The sequence below is a fragment of the Mizuhopecten yessoensis genome, unplaced genomic scaffold (assembly GCF_002113885.1).
Source record: "Mizuhopecten yessoensis strain PY_sf001 unplaced genomic scaffold, ASM211388v2 scaffold716231, whole genome shotgun sequence".
NCBI classification, from domain to species: Eukaryota; Metazoa; Mollusca; class Bivalvia; order Pectinida; family Pectinidae; genus Mizuhopecten; species Mizuhopecten yessoensis.
The window spans coordinates 111,470-121,423 of record NW_018480013.1 but is presented as its reverse complement, the minus strand read 5'-3'; the positions used below and the strand labels follow the sequence as shown (position 1 = coordinate 121,423).

The 9,954-nt window shown below is 36.9% G+C and overlaps 2 protein-coding genes across 2 annotated transcripts in view; one reads left to right on the top strand and one right to left on the bottom strand.

Annotated features, from left to right (window-relative positions):
• LOC110442222 (hyccin-like) overlaps nt 1-1,797 on the bottom strand; it is a 112,622-nt gene extending 110,825 nt beyond the window's left edge. Inside the window, exon 1 of the mRNA XM_021485714.1 lies at nt 1,672-1,797. The gene's annotated coding sequence lies outside the window, so the exon portion shown is untranslated. The remainder of the gene's footprint in view (nt 1-1,671) is intronic.
• Nucleotides 1,798-5,192: 3,395 nt separating this feature from the next.
• On the top strand, nt 5,193-9,667 carry LOC110442226 (uncharacterized protein KIAA1143 homolog). The gene is made up of 3 exons (XM_021485717.1): nt 5,193-5,373; nt 7,424-7,565; nt 8,818-9,667. The coding sequence occupies exons 1-3, from the start codon at nt 5,254-5,256 to the stop codon at nt 9,021-9,023; spliced, it is 468 nt and encodes a 155-aa protein (XP_021341392.1). The 5' UTR covers nt 5,193-5,253; the 3' UTR covers nt 9,024-9,667.
• Nucleotides 9,668-9,954: the final 287 nt, after the last annotated feature.

Here is a 9,954-nt window from a genome sequence, read left to right as displayed (position 1 = left end):
GGGGGGGGGGTGTTCCATATGGGGGAAAATTGAGGAAAATGGTGAAAATACATGACTTTTAAAGAAAATTCTCAGGGTGGGGGGTTCTTGAAGCTTGGATCCCTCTGGATCCGCCACTGCCAACCAGTGAATATGCTAAGCTATTCCTATATTTTAAGATATTTTAATGATGAGGTGTTCTTTAAGAGAACACCTAAAAGAATCATTCTTAAGGGTTATTTTGTATCTAGTATATAAACTGTTAGTCCGAATTATTCTGACGCTTTATCAACTTTTTTTTTATATCTGTCTGTCATTGATTAACGTCAGAACTCTATAATATGCGGGAAATAAGCGACCCGCTTATCAGTTTGAAGTGCGACCCAGGCGGGTCGCACTTCAAACTGATATTTTAGAAACAAATCGTCACTTTCACACACATGTCGCACATGGATCGAAAAATCTATTCTTTATGCACTAGGTGGTATCAATAACATGTTTCAAAGATCATTACGAAAAGTATTTTCCAACGTTTTCTATACCAACCCATGTTTTTAATGGAAAATTAGGGCATGAGCAATGTCACATGACTTTACGAGATCTCACGTTACCGAAGGTATTTCCCAACATTATGACGTAGGCCAGCAAGATTTGAGTCATGTGGCATTAGAAGGCAGGGCTATAAAAAAACTAGTGTAAAACAGAGTAAGTTTGAAAAAATATGTTTTTAGTGATTGTATTGGTTGTTTGAGGCATGTAATTTATGTTCATCTTGTGCATAAAGAATAAATCTTTCGATCCATGTGCGACATGTGTGTGAAAGTGACGATTTGTTTCTAAAATATCAGTTTGATATTATTTCCCGCAGATTATAGAGGGCCGGAGTTTTGACGTAAATCGACGACAGACCGATATAAAAAATTCGATAAAATGTCAGAATAATTCGGACTTATAAACTGTACACACAATTGATTTATGTTTTTAATTTTGAGCTCTCCCATGGAAATTTCAAAAGGTTTGCAAGTATGATTCTGAAAAGTGAAGATATTATCTTGTCATTTTGATTATCTATAGCTGCCAAAACAAACCCCGCTACTGTTATAGCTTTGTGAACATAAACACTCATTTAACCAACTTGCTGTGAAGCACTTGATTTTTTAATAAATGTACAACAGCTAGCATTCCATATTGTTCTTCGCTGTTCAAGTATCTTCTTCCTTAATTTCAAGTTGACTGTTGCATTCACTGCGTCGCATTGAAAGTGTTGAACAGCATGCGTACAGGTGATCGACCCTATCAATCTCATTTGTCATTGACATTTATATACTAATGTGATATTCCGCTACAACAGTTCAAACGAGTTAGGTCTATTCAGACCCCCAGTGTATTTCTTCATTATTAACGGTATCAACTGGATATTTTAGGGCAACGTTGTGTCTGAAATGAAACTGCATGTCTATTTATATATTCTGACAGCGGCTGAAGCTCGAGAGTGAAACGAAAGTGGAGACATAGTTTAGTGGACACCTGATTCAATCAGACAGACAACAGGTGTGTATTCAACAAAATAGCATCGCATAAACTCATCTCAAGGTCAAGCAAAGTGTACTACAAACGAATCATGTAAATGTTTCGAGAGAATGCACAGAAAATAACTCAAAATAGTGAAGACTTGACAGGTAATATACAAACCGGGTGAAATGATCCTGAAGTTGCAGACGAATTGTACTCATAGTGCTACCATGACACTTCCGCAAAAATACCTTCACTTCCGGTTTGACGGAGTGAATGAGGTCAATCATAAAACTTTGCCATATGAAGTTGTTATATTTGCCCCAGTAGCATTCTAAACCCATTGAAATGCGATAACACACACTCCCTAAGGGCACATGAGCCGGTAATGTCGAAAATATTGATTTCCGTCGATCGATACAGAAAGTCTGGATCGAGGTTGGCTTAGGTAGCACACCACTAAACTTGTACATTGTAGCTACAGCATTCTGCTGTTGATTTGAATCGCCGGGGAATCCATGCTGCATTGTAAACGAAAACTTAACATAACACTACCCAATTTGTTACGTTGCACAGATATATATTATTTCAGAAAATGTCTCACACCATACTTTGAAATAAAATTTGTGTATTTCCCTATTAGGAAGATATGGGTCATTGCTTTTGTATTCATGGATTTGTTTAGAGTGCACGATTTAATTTTCTTATCTTCATACATTAATGTACGTCGACAACATCTTGAAAGGGGGGAGTAAACGCCTTTTTTTCGATATCCATACTTATTGTCGTGGTTTCTGTGATGATGGTTTTTTTCGAATGCTAGTTGTTTCGATAACAGGTCGTTTCGGTAACAAGTCGTTTCGGGAGTTAATCAAGTCGTTTCGGGAGTTAATCAAGTCGTTTCGGGACATATAAAATTTTCACTTATAAGTTACATTTCCCTCCCGTTTCATATAAATTCCTGTAAATACACAAATATAGTTTTAGTCTATATGACCTGTACGTGTCACGACCTACAAATGTACCCTTGCTTGGGATCTTGTGTTATTTTACCTGGTGAAACAAGTATCATTGTCAAACACAGAGAGGAACTTGTGAAATTTAACATTCAATTTCTTTCGTTATTGATATGGTCCTTGTTTGATATTGTAATAATATGATTTCAATTCACTCTATTCTCCATTATTGACATTAAGAGACGAATGAGTTTTAACAATGTTTTAAGCATTTTTTTTTTGCTATATGAAACGTGAAATATGTAGTATGTAGAATATGTTTTGAACAATGTTTTAATGTTGTGTATTTGTGACTGAATATTATATTTACTTCATATAATGGTAAATGTATGACGGGAGAAGGCTATGATACATTGTAATAACTTTTATCCAATCCATTGATCAAATTTATTTGTCGATGAAATATGTTTAAAGAATAAAGACAGTGGTATTTAAAGAAGAAATAAAATGAAAAATCCCGAAACGACTTTTGACGTGTCCCGAAACGACCCGAAAAAAGTCCCGAAACGACTTTCGTCTTGTTACCGAAATTACTTGTTACCAAAACGACCTGACACCTTTTTTTCGATATCCCTACTAATTAATGGATAAAATCAATACGTCCGGGGTTCAATTCCCCGGCCGGACGTGATAAGGTATAACGGGTCACCTGTTCGACCACGTGAGATGTATCCGAGTACTCTGGTTTCCTCCTAGGCTAAAACAGCCCCTCATCCCAGCCCATCCCCGCGCTTACATCCGTGCTACAAGAGTGATTAATATAAGTTGAAATAACTTGTTTCATAATTGTTGTACAAATAAATATATATTAGATATAAACCGTGACGATAGTTTCACCACGGAATGATAATAGCTTCCATTTAAGCCCGTGGTTTCCCATGTGTATCATTCTCACATTGGCGGATCCAGAAACCNGGGGGGGGGTAGCATCAACTCAGTTAGAGAGTATTGATATCAGGAGCAGTGTAAATAATGTTACGAAATTAACCAATGTCTCCATATAGATCTACCATGTAAATACTAGTTGGTTGTACAGTATGTGGTTAGAGAGAAATTATTTCATATATTCATATAATGTGATGGTAATTGCTATGATAATTGCATCAAAAGGTTCTAATTCTGTTATGTTTGAACGGGCTGCTTAAGCTTATTTCGCCTTACAGCGTTAAAATGTAGCAACTCTTGATGATCGATCAAAGGGAAGCAACTCGTCGGCTTTTATGACGGTCCTAAGGTCCCCGTACCGCTGCCATACATGTAACTACGAATTGAAAACTATTTTTGTAGCATGTTTATTACTTTGATATAGAGTTTTTAAAAGAAAACCATGCCTTGTGGTATTTTTAGGAAAAACAATGATGATGAAATAAAAAAATATAATCAACAACAGTTTTCTGAACGAAACTCTTCAGCGGGACTAGACAGAGATTCGAACCAAGAACCTCATATTTTTATGTTATTGCACTAATCCACTGAGCTGTCTGTCAACAGAAGTGTCCTGTCCCAATTGTGCTACACTTATGTACAACAGAAGTTAAGGGGATGTTACTGTATATAGGGAAAACCACAGTGTAGTGGGACAGGGATCCTTAAATAAACATACTTCCCCTGGTCAGCCATATGATGTGTATTTGCTGGGGTTCACTTAATCTTCATTTTGTGCCCCGGATAACCAAAGTCGTATTTTGTAGAAATTGTATTAATCTATAATCGATGAGGGTTTTTTTTTTTTTTAATTTCTGCCAGGTTAGTATAAATCTGGCTTAAACAATATTATAATGTCAATCTCGATCTCATAAATTTCAAATGAAATGAAAACGAGGAGAAGATCCTTTTTATCACAATAATCAAGATTTGTGGCATGAATCGTCAAAAACGACAATTTTCATGCAACCTTGAAATGTAAAAAGCCGCGTTTTTGACTTCAGTGCTCAAGTTTGTAACGTCATGTATTTGTACTAGGCGTGACGTCAGAATTGACATGGCTGATAGGTCATATTACATGGGTTAATACGCAAAAAAATATGACATGGGTATAACACAGTGCATTATGTGATAGTAACGTGAAAATAATATATCATTGATGACGTATACATTTAAGTACTTCTACTTAAGAAATGAATGTTTTAGCAAATGTTGTTATGGTCCTATAATACACATGGCTCAGTATTGATGACAAACTTAAAAGCCCGATAGGACTTTATGTAAGTTTGTCAGCAATAGAAACGTGTGTTTTAGGACCATAAGAACATTTGCTTAAATATTCATTATTTATTTTTACATTTTGATAGAGTACGTAGTTACGCTTAATTTAGTTATTTCAAACAGCAAATGAAGTCTCGGCAGCAATGAAATTTATGACGTCACAATAGAGGTTGACGACGTCACAATAGCAAATGTTGTTTTAGTCTCACAACAACAGTTGCCTTCCAGTGCATTGTAATGGAAGGATACAGAGCATATGTATGTAAATAGAATTATATAGATAGCCTGGTATCAACATGTTCAGTTAGACCCGTGCAAGGTAAATGTGTTACACTTAACAGGGACTAAAATAAGTTCGTTTCAGTGATTTTCTTAAGTAAGCCTTTATTTTTATCTTGACCAAAATATCTTAGACTTTGAAGGTATTCACATCTTTAATTTCCGTCTCGGCTGTCAGAACACGGACCATGCATCCTTAACGTTTCTGATAAAAGTTATCGCCCTTTTAACAACAATTCCGCGTGTTAGGCCTACAGGAGCAATGTCGGGCCGAGGAAAAGGAAAGAACGCGATTTCGTATGTACAAAATGAAGAGCCAGCGTTTATCAGACAATTCAAACAGAACGTAGGCTACAAAGAAGGCCCGAACGTCGACACCAAGGCGAGTATTAATTAGCCTAACGTAAATTCACATTCCAAAACCGGCTTTCCTAGTCCGTCTATGCCTACAGAAACTGGCGGATTGGGCACAGGAGCTCGGGTTCTGGAATTAATGTGATATATCGCACATCACTGCTTGTACTGCTTGTACTGTAATTATCTAGTATCACAGCTGTGATGTGCGATATATATTGCACATATCCCAGAACACGAGCACCTGTGGGGTTGGGCACTTGGAACAATTCATTTTAGTTTTATTATCTGTACGTACAATTATTGGCCCAAAATATATTAAGGATGCATGAATGATAAGCAAGATAAAAAGAAAAACGGATTGTAAAAGTTGACTTAACCACTGTACTTTAATGACGAATAAAAGGATCCTAATCATACAAAATGAGAACACCAAAAACTGATACTTTAAAAACCGAGGATTTCAAATATAGACTGAGGAATTCAGTATCATATGTTTCCTCTGGCCCTGACACCAGACTTAGACATTTTGACAGATAGATGTCTGTTGTGGGTTCCTCTCGCCCTGACACCAGACTTAGACATTTTTACAGATAGATTTCTGGTGTGGGTTCCTCTGGCCCTTACACCAGACTTAGACATTTTGTCAGATAGATGTCTGGTGTGGGTTACTCTGGCCCTGACACCAGACTTAGGCATTTTGACAGATAGATGTCTGGTGTGGGTTACTCTGGCCCTGACACCAGACTTAGACGTTTTGACAGATAGATGTCTGGTGTTGGTTCCTCTGGCCCTGACACCCGTCTTAGACATTTTGACAGATAGATGTCTGGTGTGGGGCCATAGCGCATTACTATATGAAAACAAGGAATTCTGCGACACCATTTTTGAGGTGCTTCATCAAAGCCAGCTTTTAAATTTCAGGATTCCAAGTGGCCACTTCCACTGTTGAGTGGCCGAGACAGTAACAATAACTTGAGTTCTACAGGGCCGACTCAGTTGATACTTTGTAGAAGTGTTATTCATAATCAGTTACAGTAAAGGTACCTTGTTTGAATTTTCGACAGACCTACATACAACACAGCTATACTGTATGTGCTGATTATTATTTTCGATTGACCTACATACAACACGGCTATACTGTATGTGCTGAATTTATTTCCGATTGGCCTACATACAACACGGCTATACTGTATGTGCTGAATTGATTTCCGATTGACCTACATACAACACGGCAATACTGTATGTCCTGATTATTATTTTTGATTGAACTACATACAACACGGCTATACTGTATGTGCTGATTATTATTTTCGATTGACCTACATACAACACGGCTATACCGTATGTGCTGATTTTTATTTCCGATTGACCTACATACAACACGGCAATACTGTATGTCCTGATTATTATTTTTGATTGAACTACATACAACACGGCTATACTGTATGTGCTGATTATTATTTTCGATTGACCTACATACAACACGGATATACTGTATGTGCTGAATTTATTTCCGATTGGCCTACATACAACACGGCTATACTGTATGTGCTGATTATTATTTTCGATTGACCTACATACAACACGGCTATACCGTATGTGCTGATTTTTATTTCCGATTGACCTACATACAACACGGCAATACTGTATGTGCTGATTATTATTTCTGATTGAACTACATACAACACGGCTATACTGTATGTGCTGATTTTTATTTCCTATTGACCTACATACAACACGGCAATACTGTATGTGCTGATTATTATTTTTGATTGAGCTACATACAACACGGCTATACTGTATGTGCTGAATTTATTTCCGATTGACCTACATACAACACGGCTATAATGTATGTGCTGATTATTATTTTTGATTGACCTACATACAACACGGCTATTCTGTATGTGCTGATTTTTATTTCCGATTGAGCTACATACAACACGGCTATACTGTATGTGCTGAATTGATTTCCGATTGACCTACATACAACACGGCAATACTGTATGTCCTGATTATTATTTTTGATTGAACTACATACAACACGGCTATACTGTATGTGCTGATTATTATTTTAGAGACAAGCTATGCCAGATTTCGATGATGATGATGATTGTCCAGAGGCTGATGATGAGAAACCAGTTGTCGTGGTGACACGTCCAGGTGACCTGACAGCGGAGCAAGCAGAGGTTGTGGAGAACATACAAAGCAAGGAGGAAGGTCAGGGTCAATCTCACTGATTTTCTTAAAGAATAAGGGTGATTGAAGAGGTTACCAGGACTGTAACTTGGCAAATAACTCACCATTACTTGTTATCGTTGATAATTTTTCTAAAAATTCAATACTTTTTTGAAAATATCTGTAGTTGTGAAAACCACATATGAAAAATCGTATTTATACAGTGACCAATTCTGCAGTATTATACAATGGTAAGTCTCATTCCTGCCAGGGGTGTAGGGTAGGGAAAGTCCACCCGAGGGGGTTTCAGATTTGGTAAAACCCAGAGGCTTTGCTGAGGGGTTTGCCAAATTTGAAAGTCCGGAGGGTGGAATTTCCCTATCCTACACCCCTGGGCATGATAGAGTATTTTTCTCCCATTCCAACAACTAGAATAAGCTCAGAAACCTTGAAAATGCATTTGGACTGGCCACCATTTTGAAAATATCAACTTTCTCCTAGGCTTTTCTAACGAAAACTAATTAATCTATCAGGGAGATTTAGCATGTACCCCATATTTGCAAACATATTCGCAAAAAAATAATCTCATCTTTCTTACTTGTACAGTAAATATATTGTAAAAAAAAGAAAAATCATCAAGGTCACATTTTCTGCATTGCAACATCAGGTTTTTTTCCAAATTCGTGACATCACATCATTGTTGCCTCATTGTGACGTCACGTCACGTGAAATGGGATGTAAGATAGAAATTTCTTACATCCCTTTTTACCCTGGACAGCTCTATCCACCGCACACACAGAAATGAGGCAAAATGAAATTCCTGTTATATGATAGATTTTTTTTCAATCCATATCAGAAATAGATTATTTTATCACTTATGCTACAGGTTGCGATAATTGATAGCACCTATCTGTATGAAAACCAAATGATCAATGCCCGCATCACATACCTATGAAATGTCCAAAAAATAATCAAGTCAAAAGTCTTAAAATTATCTGAAATAAAACTGTGGAGAATTTTTCTTCATACTTTTGGAATTAAAAATGAAGAGACTGAGTGAAATGGTAGTCGTTGAAATGATAATACCTCCCAACGAAGATCTGAATTTGATTTAGATTCTTTCAAAAAAGATTGAAATCTGCTTGAACCTGGTCAGATCTATCTGAAGTGTGCGGAGACCAATTGTCCTTGGGGTTTAACCTTCTCGCTCTGAAACGTTTTGAAGTGTTAAAGAAATTGTGTGGAAAAGTGATGCAGGAAGCAGTTCAGTAAAATGTGAGTTTCTTGTTTTCAGCGGAGAAAGCTATCAGAGAGGGGAAGATCACCTTCAAACAGCCAGAAAAGCGTTCATCCACAGACACGGACTCATCAGACTTAAATCCCACTGCATCAAAAAAGAAAAAGAAAGACTCTGATGCAAAGAAAATTTCAGGTTCAAAAAAAGTGAAAAACTCAAAGCTTTTATCATTTGCTGAAGATGATGAAGACGATGAAACATGAAGATACTGTTATTATTTTCACCTTGAACGAGAGGTAAGCTGATCTCCGGGACAATACTACTACCACTACCAGGCCGGTGAAGTACTCCTGACTGACTTCAACAGTGGTGAAACAAATGGTGTTCAGTTCACACTCTGGGCCAAGGAGAAAATGCTGAACCTCGCTATGTGGATGGTCCTATGGAGGAGAAAACAGATGTTGCCCGAGTTGGCTTCCTGTAGTTCCCTTGATTTAATAGTGTACTTTTTGGTCTCAGAAACAAAAGAGTACACAGTGAGATACCGGAGGCTATCACAAACGTGGATGATAATACCTCCCAAACATCACATGTCATAGTGCTAGTGAGATACATGGATGACACCCTTTAAATTTTGTTTCTCTCTGTTCCTTATATAGATAATAAAAATATCAGCAGTTACAATTTAAAAACAACACAGGGGAAATAAATTAAATCGCCCAGTTGTGGAACTGATCGAAAACAAATAAAAATTAGAACCAAGACAGATTTTCATGTGGAAGTATTTTAGCACCGACTGAGATAGCTACAAGTGGGTGAATTTTTAACTGAATTAATGGAAAATAAAGCTGAAATAGGGAAAATAAACTATAGCTGAAATAGGGAAAATAAAATAAAGCTGAAATAGGGGAAATTAAATAAAGCTGAAATAGGGAAAATAAAATAAAGCTGAAATAGAGAAAATAAAATAAAACTGAAATAGAGAAAATAAAGCTGAAATAGGGAAAATAATGCCAAAATTGGAGAGGGGAACTAGCCCATATTTGGCCATAAAAAAGGCCTGTATATACTATATATCCATGGAAATACTGAGCATGGGTTGTGGAGGATATATATAAGACGGCCAGTTTATACCAAAGTCTGATCTGTTCATGTCTTAATGTAGTCATCACATTGACAACTGAAAAATAAATC

Coding starts and splice junctions, on each gene's coding strand:
- LOC110442226 (XM_021485717.1), top strand. CDS start 5,254: ATGTCGGGCCGAGGAAAAGGAAAGAACGCGATTTCGTATGTACAAAAT. Junction 5,374..7,423: donor GCCCGAACGTCGACACCAAG/GCGAGTATTAAT, acceptor TTATTATTTTAG/AGACAAGCTATGCCAGATTT. Junction 7,566..8,817: donor CATACAAAGCAAGGAGGAAG/GTCAGGGTCAAT, acceptor TCTTGTTTTCAG/CGGAGAAAGCTATCAGAGAG.